A 27,500-nucleotide genomic window follows, 5' to 3' on the forward strand; every position below is an offset into this window, starting at 1 on the left:
CACACACACACTCACACACACACACTCACACACACACACACACACACTCACACACACACAGTATTTTATAACTGACTTAAGTAAATGAGCTAATGAAGCCAAACAGTATAATATTTTTTCAATCATAATCTGATATTTTGGCATGAAAATGCCTTTCTGAAACTTCAAAAGAAATAGAATTCAATAATGACAACACTCTCAGCTTAATATTTTCTTAACCATTGCATTTGTAAGATTAAATCTGTGAACTTAATGGGACATAACCATCAACGCCTCTTACATATATTTTTTTCCCATTAAATATTTAATAAATTATGTTGTTTGACGAGTTAAATGGAAGAACTTTAATGAGGTAGTGGTGAGGAAATATGAGAGTAGGTTGAATGTAGGAGTTATACGGTACAACATCCTATAGATTAACATAAAAATGGGAATAAAATTAGAATTATTTAACCATAATGGTGTTTGATAAATTGGTAGTGTTTATATTGCTTTTAGAAGAATTTTTGACCAGAAAACTGTCAGCTGATATATAACTGTTTGGAATTGTGAGTAATGTTATATGATGTGGTTAATATGGAAGCAGTTGAATAATTGTGTTATGGTTAGTTGAAAAGAACTGGGAGGGGGGGGGAGTGAGTGGCAAGGAATTTAGATAGAATTATTAGTGTGAGTACTGGTAGGATTACCAAATTACAATCAGATGGTAGATGTTTGGCAATCTGGTTAAGATAGAGTATGATATGGTTTATAAAAAATATTAAAGGTTGGTTTTTAATATCAATCATCACATGACTAAGGAACATGTGTTGTAGGGAACCTGATTAAATATTAAAAGTATATTTGTCACTAATGTATAAAATGTGCTTTCTAATAAAGAGTAAAGTAACATTAACAGATAAGTACTTAGGAAAAGAAAGATGCTAGCTTATAACAATTATAAAGGTAGCTTTCAAGATATGATTAATCATAGCAGTAAGCATTCTTTAAGTGGGGGATTATAAATTGAGAGTTTTAGGACAGGATGGTTGTTTTTGAGGAATATAGTTTTACATTTGTTATCTCTTGTGTATTCTTTAACCGAATTGGATCTGTTTGAGACATGTGCGAAAGTGCTTTTGCTTTCTGTAACAAATACGAGGGAAAACATTACATCTTTGGAAACAGGCAGGGGTTGGACACAGGAAGGGCATCCAGTCATAGAAAATTTGCCACAAAAATAGTGCTGCACATATGCATATATATTTTTTTAAAAAGTGATACCCCAGTATGGCCACAGCTCTCAAGCTGAAACTAGTTAAAGAGTTAAAGTGTACATATGTACAGATTGATATGAGAGTTACATAATGGTAGAAAATTATAAATGTAACAATCTAGACATAAAAAAAGGCAAAGAAAACCTATACATACTAACTACAAGTTAAGAGAGATTTGGTCATTAAAAGTACACTTTATCAGTTAAAATAATTATATATGGAGACTAAATGTAAGGATATATTATTGGTTTAAATTGTATAAGAAGTTTGAATGCTTTGTGTGGACATGAGTGGATGCATTCAGAGTTGAGAGTGGTAGTTTAGCAAACAAAAAAAGGTAATTATCTATTTGTTGAGTTTCATATTCATGTTGACAAGTCCATAGTATTTTTCTATTCTGGTTGTTGAAAGAGTAAGTGTGGTGAAAATATCTAAATTTCAATGATCTAGCTATGAGATCAATATAAGATAGGCACCTGATAACATCTACTGTTATTTGGTTTACTATTTCTTGAAATTAGCTAATGCAGCAATAATTAATTGGTGTTAGAGTTGGGGGACAGATGACTTACGTTTTAAACAGAATTAGCTAAATTTTGTGCAAAATGACAATGATTTGTAAGATGAAGTGATGGAGCTTTTGTAAATAATTTAACTATCAACAAAAATTATAAATAAAGAAACACACAAACTCACAAACCCTCACAAACGTATTTTGTGTACATAAACTATGCATTTTACATTTGTTAAATATATAATCTTTTATCTTTTACTTGTTTCAATCATTTGACCACAGCTATGTTGGGGAACCACCTTGAAATTTTAGCTGAACATATCAACCCCAGTATTTATTTTTTTAAAAGTCTGGTACTTACTCTATCAATCTGTTTTGCTGAACTGCTAAGTTACAGGGACATAAACACACCAGCACCAGTTGTCAAGTAGTGGTGGTGGGGACAAACACAGACACAAAAACACACATGCACACACACACACACACACACACACACACACACACACACATGATGGGTTTCTTTCAGTTTCCATCTTTCAAATCCATTCAAAGCTTTGGTTGGTCCAAGGCTATAGTAGAAGACACTTGCCCAAGGTGCCACACAGTGGGGCTGAACTCTGAACCATGTGATTGGGAAGCAAGCTTCTTACCACACAGCCATACATACATATTTATCTTAAGTGCTAATATATTTAATGCATGCATCATTTTCCAGAAAGATGGTGAAGAAAATATTTGTCAGTGACTATTATTTTTGTATTTCAGCAAATATATACAATATTAATCACTCACTAATATTTTCTGCACTAGATCATTATTTCTTGTTATATACAGTCGTATCCAAAAGTTTAGAACATAGATCTCAAAATTAGAATTTTTATATTAAATGTCCAATGTTATATTTCAATCAAATTGTTCTTGGTCATAACAATTGAAATTTTAAAGAAAATCTTCCAAACTTTTAGCCACGATTGTATTCATATAATTCATCAAGTGTGAAGGTGTGTGGCCTAGTGGTTAAGGTGTTGGGTTCAATTCCTAGAGAAGATCATGTGTTGTGTCATAGAGTAAGATGCTTTATCCCATGTTTCTCCAGTATACTTAGCCCAGTCCTAGAATAACCCTTTTTTCTCTTTAGCTGTTACATCTATTATATCCTGCTGGGTCAAAGGTTGGAGGGTCAAGAAGGTGTCTCTGTCTGCTCGCAACTATATAGGTGCATAAAACAATTAAGGAAAGCATGTTGTATTTCAACAATTATGGGAGATAACTCCAGTGGTGTTTTGGTCTTATGATTTCATCAGTAAATTCTCATCTTCACTCTAGTTATAGTTACCAAAATATTATTGAGAAAATCATGAAGCAAATATATAAGATTACTAAGAAATTTTAATGGCTAAATCATAGAATGAAGGGCTGCACCTATGACCTTTTAGAGTGCTTCCAAAGTTTGTGGATGGAAGGGAAGAAGTTATTCTCAGACATGAATTCTTACAGCAGTGTGAACCCTGCTAATGGAACAGGTAATGTTCAACCACAAAATATTAATGCTCTGTCTGCTGGATTTCCACACATTTTTCTGTCTTTTTTTTATTGTTATTCAGGAGAAGAGGGCTGTTCTTATGGTCCTTTATATTGCCTGCAATGGTGGTGAGAGAAGGAGAGAGAGAAAGATATCCTCACATCAGAGACTTGGCCTAAATGCTTGCAATGAAGTGGATTCCATTTACTGATGAGGCCATAACAAGACTGAAACACCCCTGGAGTTATTTCTCATAATTGCTGAAATACACCACTATGCTTTCCTTAGGCCTTTCCACTTAAGGTCTGAAATGTACCATGTGGTTGTGTTAAACTAAGTAGCAGATTACGTTTATTACTCAAGTAGACCACAGTGAGATTTGAACTCAGAATGCTACTAACCAAAATGAATACCATGAGGCATTTTACCATATGGTCTAATGACACTGCTACTTTTGCTGAATTTCACTTAAAAGTCTTTGGTTGGGACAAAGCTACCGAAGAAGCCACCTATTCAATGTGATGTGTAGTGGATTTGAACCCATAACAACCTAATTACGAATTAAATTTATTAACCACGCAGCTATTCATGAATACACAAACATTATTTAGCTAATGTTCATGGCCTCATGTATGGTTGTGTGGGTTCATAGCCCAACATGGAACAGCAAACAGGAAGATTACCTTGGTGTATCTAGTAACATGTCAGAATATCTACCCTAGGCACCCTGTATACACATACCTGCCAAGGCCAGCTATTGCGCCTGACCTCAAAGCCACCGATAATTCTATAGTTCCTCTGAGATCCAGATGGTCGGGTACCGCATCTTTCAGGAGATGGAAGATAGTCACTGCAGTTGGACACTGCTGGAAAAGATAGAAAAGCTATTAATGCATGTCTGTATGCACTCTCATGTATATGCATTCATTCATACATACATGCATGCATGCATGCATTCATACACACACACACACACACACACACACACACACACACTGGGCACTGGAATATGTAACAAATTGTCTAAATGCCAATCTTGAGAAATTAGGTTTCTCAAAAGCAGAAAGGAGAAAGCTGATTAAAAAACTACAGATCTAAGCCATCACTAGAACTGTAAAAATCTGTAACACTTTCCAGAAGTTTATCATTTAAGAATGTATGAGCATATCTAGATATGCAACTATATGCATAAGAATACATACACAAAATAAAACATACAAATCTGCACATATACATACATACATAAATACATACATACAAAAATACCCTGTTGATGTTGAAATTCCAATGAAAGAGCCTTGGTTAGAAACTGGCTCTTTATTGGCAAGACATCATGAAATAAAACTGAATAATGACATAAATAAAGATCAGTGAAAAAGAAACATCTATTGAGGCATCTACAGTTACTCTATCCAGATTACAAGTTCAGATTTATACCTGCAATTATTGGAGCACTGGAGTGTGTAACACACTGCTTAAGTACCAATCTTGAGAAATTAGGCTTCTTAAAACCAGAAAGCAGAAAGCTAATTTGACGACTACTGATCCAAGCCATCAATGGAACTGTAAAAATCTGTAAAATTTTCCAGATGTTTATCATCTAAGTATATATGTGCATGCATAGATATGCAACTATATGCATGAGAATACATATACAAAACAAAACACACAAGTCTGCACATGTACTGACTCCAAATACCACACATATACACACATACATGCAAAAATACTCTGCTGATGTTGTTGAAATTCCAATGAAGGAACTTTGGATCTCTCTCTTTTGGCAAAAAATCTTGAAATAAAACTGAATAATGATATACATGCACACGCACACACACACACACACACACACACACACACACACACACACACACACACACACACACACACACACACACACACAAATACACACAAACGCACACACACACAGATAAATACATAGATAGATTGATAGATAGATAGATAAATAGATAGATAGATAGATAATAGAGTGATAGATAGATAGATAGATAATAGAGTGATAGATAGATAGATAGATAATAGAGATATAGATAGATAGATACAGGATGTTTGAGCAAAATTTGGCAGTTTTCATAAAAGGAAAACACAATATCCAACCCCAAAAGTATAGTGTTTTGAAAAGTTAAAAGAACTATCAACTAGATTATGGCTGGGAGATAGCAGTGTTCTTAAAGTTGCCACATACAGATTCCACCACGATCCAGCCCTCAAACCTGACACATGCATTCATCACTCTGTCCCTAGGAAGATCTTCAAACGCCTTTTTATCTTGATCACCATCTCAGTCTTGGTGTTGCAGGCAGAGTGGTTGGTGTCTTTCTCAACCATGACCCACACATAATAATCCATGGGATTATAATCAAGGGAATTAAGAGGCCAGGACTTTTTCTGGTTGTATGGTAAGGAGCCAAATCCTGCTGTCACACATATGGCCTTCTAGTAGCAAACCTTTCCAGCAAGGGATTGACCATAGTCTTCAGCAGTTTCACATAGCCTGTTCAGAATTGTGGGGACGAATTTTGGTGTGCAGATGCAGCCAGAACACCTGCTGTGTCCCTTCCTTCACAGTTTCCTGTTAATTTTATTACTATGGCCAGGTTCCAACCCAAGCTGCAGTAACAAAGTCCATCTGGCACACTTCTCGGTCCAACATCATTGCCTACGATCCAGGCCAATGTCTGTGATTAAATTATTGATGTAAGCTAACTACTTTTTTTCCTCTTCTTACATCACCATGAAGTGGGATCTACAAAACTAATTTGGATGCATCCCAGTTCAGGGTGGTGCATGCAGTGATCAGATAGTCACAGCTGTGTTTGCCTGATCTTCTTGCTAACTTTCGGCAGGTCTTCATGAGGGTATTCGTTTATCATTTGTAGCTGCCATTTCACATTTAGGGCCATTCATAGCCTCCTGTACAGCTATCCATGTCATGTCTTACAGCCTTAACAGTGTTCAAAGAGCATTGAGTAGGAGTCATGATGTTGGCATTTTGATACCTGGTGTGAATCATGATACAAGCAACTCTTTTCTAATGTTCCTTTCAGATGGCGTCCAGTCCGCCATGTCAGCTAACTTTTCTGAATTACATCTTTAATCTTTTCTCTTAAACACCGTTAACTATTCACCAACATATACATCAAGTTGTTCCTGAAAAAAGGAGACATAAATTCGTCAAATTTAGTCCGCAAACTCTGTAGATAGATAGATAGATAGATAGATAGATAGATAGATAGATGTGCACACACACATGCATATGTCTGTATTTAAATACATGCTTACATAAATACACACATACATACGCTAATATGTGCGCGTATATATGAGTACATTTATGTTTAATAGGGAGTATGTAAGCATGAATGTGTGTGTGTATACACACAAATACATACATGTGTGTATTTACAAAAATATGAAAAATGTGTGTATACACGTGTGTTTGTATGCATGCATATATGTATATCGACTGGGTTAGTCACTATATACGCCATTTAAATTCAACTTCAAACAACAGTCATAAAATTATAAACCCATAAAAGCAGACATTGAGACAGAATTCGTGATAAATTACAGCAAACGATCTGCCGACTCCCTGATTTTTTTCTGCACACTAAGCGCACATCTGGTGACAATATTTTACGCCCCTCGTTCCACTTTTCCCCAAACTATTAACTTAAAATTTGCTGGAATATATTTTGTTTTGCTCAATTCATCAATAATACGAGATTTCTGCTACATGTTATTGTTTGTGCACTGACTGGAGCAGTGTTAAACTCATTAAATATTTTAAAATTGCTACTTCGTTGTCGTTGTAGCCGCCATGATTTTCTTAACTTAGTTGAAACTTAAATGAATGTTGTGTGGCCAAGTTCAATGACATGGTTGTTAGATACAGTAAGCAAAAAATAAAGTGCGTTTTTATATTAAATACATACATATATACGCGTATAGATACATATGTACTAATTTATGTATGTGTACGTGTGTATATATGTATACACACACACTGCATGTATATTTTTTTGTATACTTACACACATTCAAGCATGCCTTTTTATGTACATACATATCTAATTATTGTACCACGTTCTATATTTCGCGATATCAGTCTTTATTGGTAACTTTTACCAATGTTATGCTGTATTTTATGGCTAACACACACACACACACACACACACACACACACACACACACAGTAATATAAACATATCTTTTACATGTTTCAAGACTGCAGTCATGCTGGGGCATCACCTCGCAGAATTTCTAGTCGAATGAATCGGCCTCAGTACTTATTCTATGAGGTCGTTTTGCTGAACCGCTAATTTACAGGGACATAACCACACCAACAGTGATTGTCAAGCGGTGGTGAAGGACACAGACACGAGGGCGCGCACGCGCACGCACACACACACGCACGCACGCACACACAGATATATGTATACGACGGGCTTCTTTCATTTTCCGTTTACTAAATCCACTCTCAAGGTTTTGGTCGACCCGAGGTGTAAAAATGACTGGTTGGGACGCTAATCTGTTGTAACGTTACTCATTTACAGTTATGTGGACTGGACCAACGTGAATAGAAGTGTCTTGCTGAAGAAAACAGTGAGTCGCCCAGTCTGGGAATCGAAATAACCATCTTGCTATCGTAAGTGTAACATTCTAACCACGAGGCCACGCGCCTTTGCCCTTATAAATACAGTCATAACCATCATAATGCTTGCTCAGATATTTTCAACCCGCTCATGCTGTCCACCTCGGTTCTGCTTTAGTTGTGGGAGATCTTCGGAGAGGCATCCGAGTTGATCTACATAGGTTGTGGTTCGGACGACCTGCTCTTGAACGGCCATGCTTTGGCATTCATAGCAGTAGATCACTTGCCAGCTCTTCTTTAGCTCGTCAGTGATCTCCTGCAAAGGGCAAACGCCTTTCCCTTATAATAGTGGAAAACAGGCAGGAGATCTGCATATAGCTGTTTCTTGGAGGGATGAGTTCCCCAAGATATGTTTTGTATAATACAGTCATAAATGTACAGCAATAAAAGTATTGGAAACATGCCTGTTATTTGTGACACACCAAGGTTGATGGAGGTGGGTCCGCGGGAGCCCTTTGAAAAATCTTTGCAGTGTTGCAGTATAACAGAAAAGTTCCGAATTAAGAAATAAGAACCGACGACAGACCATAAAATGGCAACTAGAAAATTTTATGGCATGTCTTGGATTGAAAACTTTTGGCGTATGATTAAGAAGCTCGCTCTGTAACCATGCGTTTTGGGGTTCAGTCCTACTGCGTGGTACTTTGGGCTGCTGTCTTCTATTATAGTCCCGGGCTCACCAATGCCTTGTGAAGATTTTAGTAGACGGAAACTGTGTGGAATCCTGTCATACATGTGTGTGTGTGTGTGCGTGTCTTTGTGTTTGTCCCCCACCACCACTTGATAACCGATGTTACTTTGTTTTCATTCCTGTAACTTTTCAATTCGGCAAAAGAGGCTGATCAAATAAGCACCAGTCTTAAAAACAAGCACTGGCGTCGATTTGTCCGACTAAATCCTTCAAGGCAATGCCCCAAGATGGTCGCAGTTTCTTAGAGTGTGCTTCTACAAGCAATATGTGTGTGTGTATGTATTTCTGTGCCTGCATTTGTCGCCCCCACCATAGCTTGACAACCGATGTTGGTGTATCTATGTCCCGATAACGTAGCGGTTCGGCAAAAGACCGATAGAATAAGTACTAGGCTTACAAATAATAAATCGTGGGGTTGATTTGTTCAAATAAAGATGGTGCTCCACCATGGTCGCAGTCAAGTGACTCGACCAAGTAAATGAAAAAAGCACACACATTCACGTTCATTCATTCATATACACACACATACACGCATAAACACACTCTATATACACACATTTAAAAATTCGTTACTCTATGGAATTGATTTTCTCTCCAACTGCTTTGCTGTGGTTTTCTAAATCACTATGTGTGTGTGTGTGTGTGTGTGTGTGTACAGACAGGATACATACACACACACACTTGCACAAACACACTATTGTAGCTGTTATTGTTAAAACAGTGTTTTCAACAATGTATGTGCGTACATCCGTGTGCGAATGTGTTTGTGTGTGAATGTATATATGTGTTTATGTGTGAGTGTGTATTTTCGATGCACTTCGATTTGTACCACCACCATCACGCCCACTCTACAACTAACATCCATACTAGCAACAACTACAACAGCAACACCACCATCACCACCACTACAACAGTAACAACAACCAATATTCTATAGATGGAGAATCTAGATCAAGGCTGTTTTGCTTTGTCTGGGTAGAAATCATGCATCGATTAGTCTTTGTGCCTGTCTGCGTGTTTGCCTATTGTTTTCTTTTTTAAATTGCTCTGTCTCTTTGCATGTCTGTTTGTCTAACAAACCATCTGTCTGTTCGTCTGTCTGTCTCTACCTACCTACATATTCTTTTAGTTGTTTTGTTTTTACTTGTTTCAATCATTTGACTACGGCCATGCTGGAGCACCACCTTGAAGGGTTTAGTCAAACAAATCGACCTCAGGACTTGTTCTGTCGGTCTGTTTTGCCGAAACGCTGGAATACCGGCTCAAAGGGTTTTTAGTCGAAGAAATTGACCCCAGAACTTATTCTTTGTAAGCCTAGTACTTATTCTATCGATCTGTTTTTAACGAAATGCTAAGTTACGGGAATAAACACACCAGATTCGGTTGTGAAGCGATGATGGAGGGATGAATACAGACACAAACACACACACACATACATACACACACCACACTCATACACATATCACACACGACGGGCTTCTTTCAGTTTCTGTCTACCAAATCAACTCACAAGGCTTTGGTCGGCCCGTGGCTAGTAGAAGACACTTGCCCAATGTTCCACGCAGTGGGATTGAATCCAAAACCATGCGATTGGGAAGCAGGCTTCTTACCGCACAGCCACGCCTGTACATGCATATATATATATATATATATATATATATATATATATATATATATATATATATATATATATATATATATATATATATATATATATATATATATATATATATTTGGCCCCAATTCCGCCAGAATTGGGGCCAGGGATCCCGCTCAATATCCACATTCAGATCTGGAATTAAGCAGTGTGGTGGAATTTTGGGATATAAAAAGAATATGTAATATTTCTGCTACGTATAGGTTGCATTTCTTAGATGCTTTAATATATGGCTTGGATTTTTCCACGACTCTCTGCTTAATTGTATGTAGTGTGGAGTTCGTATTCAAACCCATACGTGGCTAGTCAACTTAGTGGCATTACTTGCGTCGATGTGCTGGAAAGAAGGTAGGTGGTTTGCATAACGTTTCTTGAAATCGCCTTCGTATAATCCGATGTGATTCTTCTTTTTAGGTAGGTTATCTTGAAGAGCTGCAGTTACTTCTGTCTCATATACGACAGAGTCTACCATATACGTCTGGCCAAATGTATATATGTGATTGTGTGTGTGTGTGCACCTACACGTGCGTGCGTGTGTGAGTGTATTCGTGTGCAAACACACATGCATGAGCGCATATCTTTGACTTTGTAACCCCACCGCTTGACGAGGTGTTGGTTTGGTTATGCCCCTGTAACTTAACGGTTCAGCCAAAGAAAGTGATAGATTAAGTACCAAACTCAAAAATTAGGTGCACTGACGTAGATCTGTTCCAGAAAAGTCACAGTCCAATGACTGAAATATATAAAATAATGCACACACACACACACACACACACACACACGCACACACACACACACACACACACACACACACACACACACACACACACACACACGTCGAAAGTTAAGGGGGCTGGTAATTACAAAAAAAAAAAAAAATACTTCGCTACGTGAATACAAGGCACTAATAGTTCAGTTCTTTTGTTCGAACTATCACTTCCTTGAAACATTTCTTAATTTTTCATTTAAACAAAGGTCATATCACATTTTTGATTTGAAACTGTCATTCCTGTTCCGTTGTGCCTTATTGACACTCGATCAGGTAGTTTTTTTAATTTGTGAGGACTTGCCGTCTATAAGAACCATATACATTTCGACATAGCCATAGCGTATTTTTATCTGGGCTGACAAATGTCTGCATTTATATAATTGATTTTTGAATATAAATTCATTTACCCAAATATATATTTTAAGTTCATCTCTGTTGTTAGCTTCTACTCTATATCATCGCCTTTGTAAAGTAGATATAATATTGGGGAAAGTTTTCATGAATTCTACAGTTGCAGGATTGGTGTTAGCCAGTTGGTTGCCTGACTTTTTCTTCAATCTTGCAGGATCATATCCTCTCATACAACAACGAAAATTCTAACTAGCCGAATAACTAACTTTAACTCAATTCCTGTTTAGGATCTAACTATACTTATACCCCAGCAGAAAATGGTATATTATTAAATTAAGGAATTCTTTAGCTAGTGTCTTTTATCTTTTACTTGTTTCAGTCATTTGGCTGCAGCCATACTGATGCACTGTCTTGAAAGCTTTCAGTCGAACAAATCGACCCCAGGACTTTTTAAAGCCTAGTACTTATTGTATCGGCCGCTTTTGCCGAATCGCTATGTTACAGGGGCATAAACACACCAATGCTGGTTGTCAAGCGGTGCTGGGGGAACAAATACAAAGACACACGCACACACAGACACACACCATGGGCTTCTTTCAGTTTCCGTCTCCCAAATCCACTCACAAGGCTTTGGTCGGTCCGTGGCTATAGTATAAGACACTTGCCCAAGGTTCTACGCAGTGAGACTGAACCCGGAACCATGTGGTTGGGAAGCGAGCTCCCTACCACACAGCCACATCTGCACCTAATTTAGTTGTTTTCTTTTTTTATCAAATACTAAGTTGTATCATAAAATGTTTATTTTCCAAATCCTATCCTTTCGTTGTGTACTTTTAATAGTTCATGTCTCGTCTTGTCGAACAACCCACTATTTTTGAGTGCATCATTGCAATACTCATTTCTCCCATAAATGCATCATCATCGGAAGAAACCGAGGATATTCTTTAACTAATGTTGTCAAAATACTTTTTGAAATTGTTTTAAAAATATTGCTTAAAGAATTACACAATTTCATAAGAAGACAGTTCTTAGAGTGACCTCCACTGTATGTGCTGTAAAAGCCGAATAGAAGGTTAAATTAGATAAAAACAACGATGCTTGGAGTATTCCCACAAAAGCCAAAAGTGAAATGAAAAACGCAACCTCGACAGTCGATCTTGCACGTATCCCACGCACAAATTTAAAGAATAAAAGTCTTCTTATAACTTTCGTATAATATATTCAAAACACATTCAAAATCACAGGCATGGCTGTGTGGTAAGAAGCTTGCTTCCCAATTACATGGTTCCAGGTTCAATCCCTCTGCGTGGTACCTTAGGCAAGTGTCTTCTACTATGGTCTCAGGCCAACCAAAGCCATGTGAGTGAATTTGATAGATGGAAACTGAAAGAAGCTCGTCGTATACGTGTGTGTGTGTGTGTGCGTTTGCCCCCACCACTGCTTGACACCGGTGTTGCGTGTTTACGTTGCCGTAACTTAGTTCGGCAAAAAAAAGTAAGTACCAGGCTTAAAAAAAAGAAAAACAAGAACTTGGGTCGATTCTTTCGACTGAAAATTCTTTAAGGCAGTGCTCCAACATGGCGGAAACAAGTAAAAGATAAAAAAATAAACAAGAAGAAACAGAATGGGATTACTAGCTGGAAAACGACAGTGTGAAAATCGGATGACTGGCAATTATAAGCTGTTCCACTGTATGCATTAAAGAATAGTCTACGTCCAACGTACTGAGTTCTGTAATCTGTTGTAATCCGCAGTGCAATGAAAGGTACAGGTAAAAGATAAATATATGCATGCATATATGTTTATGTTTATGACTGTATGTGTGTGAATTCTTTTATTCTTTTAATTGTTTCAGTCATTTGATTGCGGCCATGCTGGAGCACCACCTTTAGTCGAACAAATCGACCCCAGGACTTATACTGGATCTTTGTGATTTGACGGGCAACACTTGTTTTCTTAACGAAACACTCTCAAACTTGGGACACTGGTAGAATGTCATACAAAACAACTTTTTCTCTGTGATAGTTTTCCCTTTCACACAAGGGGGTAAAAAGTTCACAATTCTGCCAAATGCAGTAAAACAAGGTGTTTTTAAAAAAAAATACACACAACATATGGAACAAGAGCAAATTCAACAATTAAATTTACAATTAATATAACCAGCAACTTACAATAAACTCAGCGTCCAAATTATGAATGCCCGTCAAACTCAGCGTCCGAATTACGAATTCCAGGAACGCGGTTCAAGTCGATTTTTATGCTCATGACCTCCACGAGATGCACGTGCATTTCGGTTTTCATGACAATTGTTTGCGATTGCCACCTACGGCATTCAATGCAGCTGCGTTTTGGCGTCTCGTTTCAGGGAAAGTTGAAAGGTTACCTGCAATTTGGGTCTCAGCCATAAACCAACATGTCTTGGACTATTTACACTTACATCCCCGAAATAAAATTTCAGAATTTACCACATAAAAATGACATTTGAAAAAATCGTGTTTCTTTTACGGTTCAGTGTATATTGGGTTATCCTATACTCTTTTACTTGTTTCAGTCATTTGACTGTGGCCATGCTGGAGCACCGCCTTTTAGTCGAGCAAATCGACCCCAGGACTTATTCTTTGTAAGCTTAGTACTTATTCTATCGGTCTCTTTTGCCGAACCGCTAAGTTACGGGGATGTAAACACCAGTATCGGTTGTCAAGCAATGCTGGAAGGACAAACACAGACACACAAACATATACACACATACATACATATATATATTATATACGACGGGCTTCTTTCAGTTTCCGTCTACCAAATCCACTCACAAGGCTTTGGTTGGCCCGAGGCTATAGTAGAAGACACTTGCCCAAGGTGCCACGCAGTGGGACTGAACCCGAGACCATGTGATTCGTAAGCAAGCTACTTATCACAGCCACTCAATGCGTTTTTTTAAATACTTTCTTTATTTTTCAAAATTTAGATAAGCTAAGTTCTTTTCTAATCTAAAATATACTCTCCTTCATTTTCTACAACGCTCTTTCATCTGTCTGATAGACTTGCAAGGCCCCTCTTCCAAAACTCACTTGTCTGTGACGAAAAATACTCCTCCAGTACTGTTCTGACCTCGTCTATAGAATTCATTTTTTCCCCGCCCAAATGATTTTGAAGACTGCAGAATAAATGATAACCAGATGGGGCAATGTCTGGGGAATATGGTGGGTGGGGCATCGTTTCCCCTTCAAACTGCTCCAGTCTTCGGAATGTTATTCTGGCTGTATGTGTCCAAGATTAACCTGATGGAAGAACATCTTTCGTCTTGAAACCAAAGTTGGTCGTTTTTCTTCTAGCACTGACTTAAGCCGCTGAAGCTACTCGCAGTGGATTTCCTTTGTTATCGTTTGGTTTTGGTTTAAAAGTTCAAAGTGGACTAAACATTTCATATCTCACCAAACAGATAGCAATACCTTACGTGGTGAAGACCTTCTTTAGCCTGGGGTGCCGGTGTTTCTCCTTTCCCTACCCACTGTCTTTGGTGCTTGAGATTTTTACAGAGAATCCATTTCTCATCACCAGTTACTCTTCGGTCAGAAAAAAAGGTTCGTTCGTGAGACGTGATAGCAAAGAAGAGCACAGATTCACTCTCTGCGCGTGATTAGACTCGGAAAGCTTGTGAGGAAGCCATCAACCCAATTTGCTGACTTTTCCGATGGCATGCAGGTGTCGATGAATGGTTGAATGACCAAATCCAAGCTTCTTTTGGTGGTTCTTCAACAGTTACGATGGGATTTTGTTCCATTAGGGTTTGCAGGATGTCCTCGTCGAGCTCTACAGATCTTCCAGGACGAGGATCGTCTTCTAGGCTGTAGTTTCCAGCTCGGAATTTCTGCATTGATATTCCTCGCACTTTCCGTTGCTGCCTTTATTGAACTCATAAAGCAACATATGCCGAATATTCTCCTTTGTCACTTCCATTATAGCTTGGAAAAATTAACTATCTAATGCACTCTTCAGAACTTGCACTAAGTATAAGTTCAAGGTAAAATTACTACCTGCTTTTATAGCAAGTTGATGCAGGTAGTTTATCCCATCCCCCTCCGACTTTTAGTTCATGCAATTGAAAAAACCGCATTATTTATGGAATGACTCAATATATAATGCACGCACATACACACACATACGCACGCACACACACACACACACACACACACATATATAAACATACATATGCAAGTACATGTAAGCTTCGTTATTACTCGTTTCATCATTTAGACACAAAAATAAAGAAAACTTGACATCAGCACGCCAATATGGCAACTTGGGTACATAAAAAACTAAATATGAATGAGAATATTCGATTTTAAGTAGAGCAAATCCGTATGAAATAGAATGAACGGGATGCGAACTTTGCCTAGAGGAGTAACTCCAAATACTTACGTCAGAGAGTAACCTAATTAACCGTAGACAGGAATTAATGATACTCTGTAAGCATTTCTATAATAAATCCTTCAGCAGGTTCCCTAGATAACTTTGACTCAATAGTGAGAAACAATGGACAAGACGGGTATGATGCCTAAAAGACAGATGCAAATTATCTCATCTATTTATATTTTATTTTTAATATTTTTTTCTCCTTCCACTGTTCACTTTCACCAGAACTTTCTCTACCTTCCCATCTTAATATTGTTGCTGCTGCTTTTGTTTTTTTCATTTCATTTACCATTCATTGTTTTCTAATGCATTTTACTCCTAATGTGAGACAGCAGTAAATAACCCAGTATTAAAGATTTAAGTTGACCATGTGAATAAGTGACACCCATATCAAATTTCGGTACACTATCGGGATAGTGTAAACAATTTAAATATTCTTGACTAAGGCCTCTAATGTTTTTATCACTGTCCCCTCTTTGATTTCTGGCTTTCGCATACCGCTTCATTTCTTCATTCTTCCATCCTATGCCTCTCCTCTTCTGCTATTTCTCTTCCTTTTGTTCTTTTCCGGCTCATCACTACTTTTCCTTTCTTCTCTTTATTTCTCTTCCATTCACCTTATATTTATTACACCGTTTCGCTCCCTTTTCCATGCCTGTGTCGTTCATTTGTCATTGTTATGCTAGGTTTTCATTAAAATGATATGACTCCAGCAGAGTCATATTATTTAAGGTCGGTCAATTTTTCTCAACTGATCAATGAACGAACCTACAATGACTATCGAAAACAACTGTAAGTCAAATTACTACAGTTTAACTTACAGTTGTCTTCGATATTCGATATTCATATATATATATATATATATATATATATATATATATATATATATATATATATATATATAAATAAGGATAAGGATAAAATCGATGTTTAAAATATTGATCTTATCAAGTGGCCAGCATGGGAATAAAGACCTTCAAAGGTAATAATTATTGAAAATTATAATACAGGGTATCTAAGATAATTCCAGATCCCGGATTTCTGGCTTTGCATAATAAATGCTTTGCCTTCATCGGTGGAATATACTCAAGTACATAAATACAAATATATATATATATAAACATACAGTATACTTACATATACGGACGCATACATACATATATATGCACGTATGCACAACGACTAGCTTAAATTGCCCGCCTAAATCCGGGATCTGGAATTATCTTGTTATTTTTACTGGTTTATTTTGTCTTCGTCTTCGCTCCTTGTACTATGTGAACATTTATTGTGGTTTAGAGTCAAGATTTGACTGCTATTTTTCAGCGTGGCAGTATCTCTTAGATACCCTGTATTATAATTTTATATATATATATATATATATATATATATATATATATAGGCATAATAACGAATTTCTAGCGCTTCCTAATATTCTATTATATGCCACAATTATATTGTCAAGTGATCTTTTGTTCGATGTCTTCATAGAATGTATGATGGAACTGAGGTTTCCGACCTCATGAGGTCGTTTATTGTTGACATCATTTTCATGGTGCAGGCTTGTACAGAGATGACGGCTTAACAATCTCATTTAACATAAATGGCCACACATCAGGTAAATGAAGAAAAAGTTTCATAGGAATATTCAAAGAGTTTGACTAGGACAACTTAACGCATGCAGACTTGTTAAGGCAAACATTATCTTGATAGAAAGACATAGAGGACACCATAGATATACAACAAATTTCAACTTTTCCAGAAATAGTTCGGCGAGTTCAAAGAAAGACAGACACATCTTTAACGAAATCATCCTTTACTATACGCTAGATAGAAGTCATTTTATAGAGGTAACTATACAAGGAGCACCATAGAAGCACTAGGAAAAGAAAAGTAACTTGATTTAATCCACCTTTCAATATCAATATATTTGCTAACACAACCATGAACTTTCTATGTCTAAGATGACATTTTCCACCAACTCTCAAATAAAACAAATTTTTGTTGCCTCGTGTAATTCCTTTCAATGCCGGACAGGATAAAAAACAATTATATGGGATTCTCCTTGAACTTTCGAAGATCGTTATTACACGTACCTACATCCACTCAAGTCTAGGAGAAGAAAACTGAAATCCTTGTCTCAAGTCGTTTGGAAACACAGAACTTATGGATTGGAATATGTTTCACTAACAGGGAACATCTTCAACAAAGTTATTCAAAGCTTGAATTTGAATCCAGGACTTATAATCATAAGCAGAATGGATAAACTAGAAACTGCAGGCTATACCTAACTGAAATGTTCCACATATTAAAAGAAGTCGGCGATATTACTTAAACGGTGATCCAAGATATTATCGAATTGTCGTCATGAGAGAAAATTTCTTTTGAACAACTTCCAAACGAAAATCAAATTCCAGCCAAATCAAATCTATGTAAAGAGATACTACAAGAATCCTCTTGACGATGAAGACACGTCTGAACTGGGTGTTTTCCCTTATACTGTAATAATTCAACCATCAATAACGACAGGAAGCTGACTGGGCATATGTGTGTATATATTCATGTGTATATACATATGTTACATGTTTGGATGCAGAATCAAGTGAAATATGCTGCAACACCTAAAGTATTTACTTCTCAACTTACCGCCGGATTGCCGGTTACTGGTTTCTCCTTTCTTGCTGGACGAAAACTGGTCAGCGGTCATCACGGACAGCGTATACTTCTTGTTACAGACGCCACTTGGCGGTCGACATCTGCGCGTCTGTTGTATGTAACTTTGGTGGCAGAACTTCTCTAGACGGGTGCGACACTGCCTCTTGCGCCGTTGCTTGCAGTCCCGGCTGCATGTTGACCACGGTGACCACTTGTTATAGAAGTTGGTCATGATGATGTTCTGCACGTATTTGGCCCGTTTCAGCGGAGTAACCACCTGGTAATAATAATAATAATAATAATAATAATGATAAAATCGAAACTGCTGACAAATGGTACAAGCACCACCCTGAGGCTGTAAATAAAGGAGAAAACAGACCGGACCATCAAAGCTAATGAACCAGATCTTGTTGTGAAAGATGAAAACAATAAAATTTGCTTAATGATTGACATGAGTATACCTTGTGATCATAATATCTTGGCAAAAAAATTTGATAAACTCAGAAAATATAAAGATTTTCTGATTGAAATCGAAAAAATGTGACATCTCAAGACGGTTACAGTACTAGTGATTGCAGGAGCACTGAAAATGATAAAAAAAGGAACTGAAAATTATTTGAGGCTGATCCCTTGCTTACCATCCATGCAAGAAGTGCAAAAGATTGTCGTAACTGGTACGTCACACATATTGAGAAGAGCATTGCCGCTGTGAATTTTCTTTCCTTTTCCCCCTTTATTTTCTTTGTTTTCTTTTTTCATTTTTTTCTTTTTCCATTCTTTCCTTTTTCTCTCTGTCTTGCTTCCCGTTTTTTCTATCACATGAGTTTGTAAATGAACAATCTGATGTGTTTATTTTGATGGCCTACCAATGTATACAGTGGGTTTCTTTGCTCTAAGTGTTGCGAAGACACCCGGCAGGAAATAGAAACAAAATTAAAAGAAGATATTATGATAATAATAGTAATAATAGTAATAATAATGATAATGATAATAATAATAATAATAATGATAATAATAATAATAATAATAATAATAATATTAATAATAATAATAACAATAATGATGATAATAATGATAATAATAATAATAAAGGCATCAAAAATAAAACAGTCTCACATATTGTGAGTGTAGCAAACTGGCTCAAAAGGAATGCAAACAAAGGCATGATAACGTAGCTAAGAATGTCTATCGGAAATTGTGTGAGAAGTATGGCCTTGAAAGGACATTGAAATGGTACAAGCATAAACCAGAAGGTATCGCTGAGAATAGTGAGCATGAGATTTTCTGGGATTTTACAATTCAACGTGACTCAGTGATTGATGCTCGGCGACCAGACATTGCTATAGTAGATAAAATGTTGATGGAAACTAAGATCATAGATATTGTCATACCTGGGGATATACGGGTGGCTGAAAACGAACTGAAAGAGATTGAGAAGTACAAGTAGGCTATGGGCTAAGAGGAGGTCATAGTACACATCCCTTGTGATTTACTTTAACGGGTATTTTCATGTAGCCCTGTGTCTAACAAGTCAGTATGGGATGGAAGATACCCCCATGGACTTTTTGACCACGCCCACTTTTACAGCTTCTGTTTCGCAGTGCTGAGTTCATAGTTATTCTTAATTGACTCGGACATGAGAACTACTCATTTCTCTCTGAACTTGAGACAGCATTGACAGTAGCTGTTGACAGTGCTTCGAGCTTACTGCCTCTCAGTATCATTCGACACTCATCTTGTCCCTCAGTGCTCCATTCAGACTTTGACAACTTTGATGTGCTTGTCAATGATCCATATGGAGCTGGAAGTATCCATCGAGCACATGGAATTATGCTTCAGGAGTTCAATCCAGATCAAGGTGGAGATATTGGGGGAACACAGCCAGCTATGCAGAGCACAAGAACAGGGCAAAGATCACTGAGATTAGTGCCCAGGCAAGTTCCTGCAGAGTGTTACATAAAAAAACGCATGTCTCCACAATTTGACGTAGTCAACGAGATTGATGATGGTGAGAGAACAATTGCGGGAGAAATGCAGAAAAACCTCTGGATCATTGTCCGCGTGCACAGTGCTGTTAAAAGCAGAGAGTGCCCGGCTAGGGAGGATATGTTTCATTGACTGGAGACGCTCCTGGACAACTGACAACCATTGAGTATTATCCGATCATACCTCACCTAATCACAGATATCAGAGATTCACAAGAAGTTGGACAGCATTTTTCATCACTACATTTGACCTGGGCATGAGTATGAAAGCGTTTCCGCTAGCATGGCACAACACACGTCGGTATGAGGACCACACCATCATGATTGGAACATTCCATCTAGGCTGTGGCTATCTGAAGGTGTTGGGGAAGAAGATGGGTGAAACGGGATTCGCTGAAATCTTACTTGAAGTCGGTCTTACGACATCTGGGACTTTGATGGGTGTCATTTTAGCCAAGAACTATGCATGTTCACTTAACTGCCACAAAGCTCTGATGGAAGCCCTTGAGAGATTGGTGCTGGCTTGTTTTCTACAAAATCGGGATGAAGAAGTACCATTTGGAAAGCTACCGAAATCTTCCAGGGATTATATTGAGAGACTAGCAATGTCTCTCAGCAAGGAGATCGAAAATGCAGCATTGAATGATCAGGAAATTTGTTCATACATTGAAGAATACCTCCATTTCCGTGAGAACATCCGCTCAGGCCAACATGGAAAGACTGCTGCGCTTTGGATGCCGTACATCGATCATGTCTGGCTGGCAATGTACCTTCTACAAGCTGTAAAGACAAACAACTTTACAGTATACGCACAATGCCTCTGTCTTATGCCTGACCCCTTCTTTGGCTTCAAAGGACACAACTATGCACGATGCCTCACATTCTTTTCGATGTTTATTGCCAACATTGAACATTCTCATCCCGGTGCGGAGGATCTGTTAAAGAGAGGTGCTATCAGTGTGGCGAGATTCTTTATTCTAGGAAATAGGTGTGCTGTCGAGAAAACAATCGAAGAGACTTTTATGAAACATGCAAAATCAAAAGGTAGAAGTAACTCGACTAGAGCGGGAATTAGCGGTCTGCAGACAAATTACAGAGCCTACCAAAGATGGACAAAGTCAGGTAAAGAACGAGCCAAATTCCTTCAGGCTACATTTTGTCTAGCATGAATGTCTGATTGTCTGATGAAGGAGACAAAGGACTGTAATATCGGGATGTTCACCCTTGTGAAATTGCGACCAGGAAAAGCTTACCACTTGACATCGGATGGACATAACACATTCTATTACGAAATACACTCTCTCGAATCTTTACAGGAAGAAACTGACACTCGTGTGATCTTGTGTTGGATGTATGCCACCAAAGAACAGGGTTGTAAATCCATTCGCTTGAGGAATCCCGATTCAGACATATTTTTCAACTTACTTCACCCATGCTAGATTCCTGGAAGGATTTCAAATTCTGTTTAAAGCTGGAAAGAGTAACATACAATGTCTTCCACGCCTGTTCTCTGTTCTGCATTACTGGATTATCGTGGTGTTATTGTACCAGTGCCTTCAAAAGGAAGTGGAAAGTGAAGGGACAGATGAATCATTTCAGAAAGCGTTCTCCAAGCTAGGGGTGTTTGGGAAGTCGACGAGGCGGTGATGAATGAACTGGAGAGGTTCACATGTGTGCTGTATGGTAACAAAAGGACAGAAAAGGGAAATACGTTGCGATTCACAACCTTGCGTGCAAAGTGCGGTTGGAAGGATGATTTCACAAAATCTAAGCAATTCGATCTCGCTTCACTGCTCCCATGTAGAAACGTCCTCAAGCAACATGTTCGATGAAGCATCTTCCAGACCAGGATATGGAAGCGCGTGAACATTGCAAAGCCTTCAGTGCCTAGACCAGACAAAGGACATGGATGAACAATGGAAGCTGGAATCATGAAGCCGAAGTGGACAGAGGGTGTATCCACCATCAGTTGGTGGATATTCTGGAAGAAGAACTTGAAGATGAAACTTGCGCATCACATTCTCACCTTGATAGTGACAGTAAACTTAGAGAAAATGATTTTCTCCAAGTTAGTCAAACGAAAACTCGGGTAAACAATGACTTCCAAGCAGGAGTACAAGGTCAAGGCCAAACAATACTACAAGGTCAAAGTCAGCCGTAGTAAGCTCAAACAATACCATACCTTCCGTTGTACAAGGTCAAAGTGAAACAGTCGTATACAACGGAAGCATTGTAGGCTGTCTCCATTACTGTTCAACCCTTAAGGGTTACCTTTCTCTCCGTCCATTTCTGGGTGACACTAATTATTCTGTTCGTAACCTCATCCTGGCTGCTATCCACCAGGAGGTTCGCACCGAACCAGCCTTTCACTAGTCCAACTTGTCCAACTCACCAGCGCCCTACGACAGCATAGACTTACCTCTCCAAATACCAAGCTGCAAATCTGCCCACCTACTTCTGCAAGTTAATGTTTGGTCCCATAATCACATGCTATTCCCCCGAATGGTGCCGACCAGATTTCACTTCCGCCGTATCCGACTCATTAGCTTGCAAGTTAGCGTCCTCGCATTTTAATTCGATATGAATATCACTCAACATTTCAAAGTCTTTACAATAGTAAAGTCTTTGAGAGTCGTACATTTAGAATGGATCGGAAAACACATTTTTGTTGGACCAAGTGCTACACACTAGAACTTATCCTTTACATCTCCCGTTCACGTCTTCCTCAGCACTGCTACCATTTCCCAACTCTCAGAACTGGAAATTCTCTTGTTCTGCTGCCAGTTGCATCAGACGTCTGTCTGGACGTGGCCGAATAATTCTAGCGTAAAGCTCAAAGGCGGTGCTCCAGTATAGCCCCAGCCTCTGGCTGAAACTAGTAAAATAATACAGACTACCCAAATAATAATACAGACAGCCATCCACTTCCCGCTACCCACAACCACTTCCTACCATTCGTATCTCAGCTACTGTTATCGGTTCGAAGCAGCTTCATCCGAGAGCTGCTACAGCCTGTCGATGTAAGTGCTAAAGTATGTTAGCTCCATCAGTTGAGCATAGTCTAGCTAGAAAACCAGACACATCTTGTTTAGAACCTAGTAGCAACGCATTCCTTTTACGTCATGCCTCTTCCATTCAGGCCCATCGAACGGCTTTTGTTTCGTTTTAGGACATTCACTTTAGCTCTGACAATGCAGTTTTCGGGTATCGTCATAATCACTGCTTCTAATTTGTTCACTAATTCATTTCTTTACTAAACCTGACCAGTTCCGTTATCACTCCCTTCAGAGCAACCCACCAACAGTTGCTGAAGATCTCTTCCCTCAAACGCATCCTTGCCAGTTTGCTAAACTGGTCGCTGAACTTTTCAGATAGCTGAAACTAGATTCCTGTCTACGCGATCTATCACAAGGTTTTGGTCAACGTAGCTGAAATTGTGGACACCCTCCACTATCCCTTTCCATTGGACTAAAATATCTCGAGATACGGTATGGATGGTTCGTTGTGGTTGGTCTATGTGAACGCTAGGCCATTCCAAAATTCTGGCGGTACTTGTCAGGTTGTTCAAAGTTTCTGATCAAGTTGCAAGCTTTTACACTACACTCTGTAATCGGTTAACCACTCGTCATTCCAGTGTGCTTTCAAATAGAAAAGAAAAGAACAACAACACAAACTAAAAAAGATATTAGTTAATAGTTTTACGGGCTCATGAAGTTCGTTGAAAGAGCTCACATATACGTGTGTGTGTGTGTGTGTGCGCGCGCGCGCGCGTCTCTATGCCTATGTGTCCCAGCAATGACGCCAGCGATGTACTCACCTTGTACGACAGGAAACTGCAATTTTTGTTGCGCTTCTTGCAATGGCGTTTGACCTTAATGGTGGTGTTACCACAGAAGGCTGGTTCCCGGCAGGTTCTTGTTCGGAACTGCTCACATCGCCACGTGCAGTGTGACCATGTTCCCCACGACGTGTAGTGCCGGCACATAACACTGATAGCTCCCACATGTTTCCGTTTAGCTGGGAGCGGTTTGTTCGCGATGCCGCTGTCGTTACTGTCGTTGCCACCAATCAGGGAGACGTTGACACCGTTGGTACTGGCGTATATGATAGATTCCTTGGGACTGTAGAACTTTGCATTTTTTCTGGATCCCTAATTGTGGAGGAAAGAAACGAAGAAAAAGAGAAAAACGATTAAAAAACATTAAGCCAAAATAACAAAAAAGGAGTGAATAGTCTATCTATCTATCTATCTATCTATCTATCTATCTATCTGTCTGTCTGTCTGTCTGTCTGTCTGTCTGTCTGTCTGTCTGTCTGTCTGTCTGTCTGTCTGTCTCTGTCTGTCTGTCTGTCTGTCTGTCTGTCTGTCTGTCTGTCTGTCTGTCTGTCTGTCTGTCTGTCTGTCTGTCTGTCCCTACCTACTTACCTACCTATCTATCTATATCTAGCTAGCTAACTAGCTCGGAGTCGATCTGTCTGTTTGTTTGTCTTTACACACACACAAGGACTGAAACAGGTAGAATATCAACTACAATTGTTTCTTCACTAGCTGAAATTCGTTACATAAGTAATAAACCTTTACTGCCAGCAGCAATGTAAACTTCGTTGAGGTGACTTCGACCAGAAGATTAGCTAAGCTGCGTCGTGTTTGTTACTGCTTATGTAACGAAGTTCAGTTAGTTATGAAACAATTATAGTCGGTATTCTACCTGGGAGTTATATGGAAACATTCAGCTTATCGAAATTCCTTTTAACTTCGAAATAGGAAGAAGTGTATAACTTATGATGTTAATACACAGGAGTTTATCGTATATTGTTCACCTTTTGTTCTCTATACTAGCCGCCTATTGCTTGAGGCTTACCAACATCCTGATATATATTTTTAGTCGAACAAATCGACCCCAAGACTTATTCTTTGTAAGCCTAGTCCTTATTCTATCGGTCTATTTTGCCGAACCGCTAAGTTACAGGGACGTGAAAACACCAACATCGGTTGTCAAGCGATGGTGGGGGGAACAAACACACATACACACACATACGACAGGCTTCTTTCAGTTTCCGTCTACCAAATCCACTCATAAGGCTTTGGTCGACCCGAGGCTTTAGTAAGAAGACATTTGCCCAAAGCGCCACGCAGTGGGACTGAACCCGGAACCATGTGGTTGGTTAGCAAGCCACTCCTGCGCCTATTATATATGCATCATCATTATCATCATCATCATCGTTTAACGTCCGTTTTCCATGCTAGCATGGGTTGGACGGTTCGACTGGGGTCTGGGAAGCCAGGAGGCTGCACCGGCCCCAATCTGATCTGGCAGTATTTCTACAGCTGGATGCCCTTCCTAACGCCAACCACTCCGAGAGTGTAGTGGGTGCTTTTTACGTGCCACCGGCACAGGGGCCAGAGGGGGCTGGCATCGACCACGATCGGATGGTGCTTTTTACGTGCCACCTGAATGGAAGCCAGTCAAAGTGGCACTGGCATCGGCCACGTTCGGATGGTGCTTTTTACGTGCTACCGGCACTACAATTTCCATTTGATTTGATTTTGATATTGCTGTTGATATTGATGTTGATGTACTTGACTCAATAGGTCTCCTCAAGCACGGCATGTCGCCCTACAATCCAAGGTACTTTTGAGTGGGCTGGTTATGCGACACTGGTGTAGGTTACAGCTGTGGACTCACTTTATTTGCCGGGTCTTCTCAGTCACAGCATACCTCCAGAGGTCTCGATATTTTGTCATTGCCTCTGTGAGGCCCAACGTTCGAAGGTCATGCTTCACTACCTCATCCCATGTCTTCCTGGGTCTCCCTCTACCCCAGACTCCTTCCACTGTTTGGGAGCGGCACTTCTTCACACAGCTCTCCTCGTCCATCTGCAGTACATGACCATACCAACACAAACGTCTCTTTTGCACGCCACATCCGATGCTTCTTATGCCCAACATTTTTCTCGGGGCGCTTACACTCTATCGTGTGTGCACACTGACATTACACATTCAGCGGATCATGCTAGCTTCATTTCTCTCGAGTCTACGCATGTCTTCAGCAGTCACGGCCCATCTTTCACTGCCGTACCGCTTTTTCTAGAGTTAAGAGTTAAAGTAACTCAAAACCATAAATGCAATGTCTAAAGTGACTGACAAAGGGAAGTAGTTTAATTCTTATCTCTAGCAAAATCGGTGCAAGTCAGTACCCTCTGTCACTTTAGCGACCTCTATTTATTTTGCATTTCGGTTCTAATTGCTAATAAGCCACCCTTTTTAATTTGTGATATATATATATATATATATATATTCTGTTGTGTCTGGAGAGAGACATTTTCTTTTACTCACCGGTAAAATTTCAACTTATTTCTTATTTTTATTTTCCTAAAATTCTCGTTGCGTCATACCATCTTTTCAAAGACTATTGAAAAGGTTGCAAGTCACAACGAAAATTTTAGGAAAATAATAAGAAATAAGTGGAAATTTTACCGGTGAGTGTTTTAAATTATAAGGCACAAAAAAAAAAAATGCCTCACCCCAGACACAACAGAATATGCTTCAACAAACGAACTCACATAAAGAATCTTGCAATCCAAATCCAAAAACGAAATATATATTATATATATATATGTGTGTGTGTGTGTGTGTGTGTGTGTGTGTGTGTGTGTGTGTGTGTGTGTGTATATTTGGGAAATGAAAGACGGAAGATGGAATATTTAATGTAGTTAGAATTAACAAAAAAGTACTCCATCCAATGAGAGATAAATATCAATTTAAGGTACTACCGAAAGAGCTAATAGAAGCTCTTTCTGTTTTTATGAAATACGTATATCTTAAAGCTTTCTTTCAGGCTCTATCTATGCATGATATATATATTTTTAAAACGAGGACGCTGGACAGTAAGAAAATAAGAAAAAAACGTGGGAAAAAGACGTGAAGAAAGTTGATATAAAAAATGGAACGAGAAAAAAGAAACGAAATCAAGAAAACTAAGATCCCCGTCCTCTCTGATTGCAGAAAACATTA

General features: G+C 38.7%; 1 protein-coding gene and 1 long non-coding RNA gene across 3 annotated transcripts in view; one reads left to right on the forward strand and one right to left on the reverse strand.

Annotated features, from left to right (window-relative positions):
• LOC149130346 (uncharacterized) overlaps window positions 1-27,500 on the forward strand; it is a 323,461-nt gene that overhangs the window by 42,851 nt on the left and 253,110 nt on the right. The window lies entirely within an intron of this gene.
• Window positions 1-27,500, reverse strand: part of LOC106883571 (uncharacterized) — a 198,590-nt gene that overhangs the window by 11,656 nt on the left and 159,434 nt on the right. Inside the window, exons 2-4 of one of the 2 annotated variants that reach the window (XM_089345434.1) lie at window positions 24,303-24,635; window positions 18,492-18,777; window positions 4,034-4,155 (exon numbers count right to left, since the gene is read on the reverse strand). In XM_089345434.1, the coding sequence (XP_089201560.1) occupies window positions 4,034-4,155; window positions 18,492-18,777; window positions 24,303-24,635 (741 nt within the window). Of the gene's footprint in view, window positions 1-4,033; window positions 4,159-18,491; window positions 18,778-24,302; window positions 24,636-27,500 lie in introns of both variants that reach the window. The other variant, XM_089345433.1, reaches the window with a different exon arrangement.

The sequence above is a fragment of the Octopus bimaculoides genome, chromosome 29 (genome assembly GCF_046866305.1).
Source record: "Octopus bimaculoides isolate indiv1 chromosome 29, ASM4686630v1, whole genome shotgun sequence".
NCBI lineage: Eukaryota > Metazoa > Mollusca > Cephalopoda > Octopoda > Octopodidae > Octopus > Octopus bimaculoides.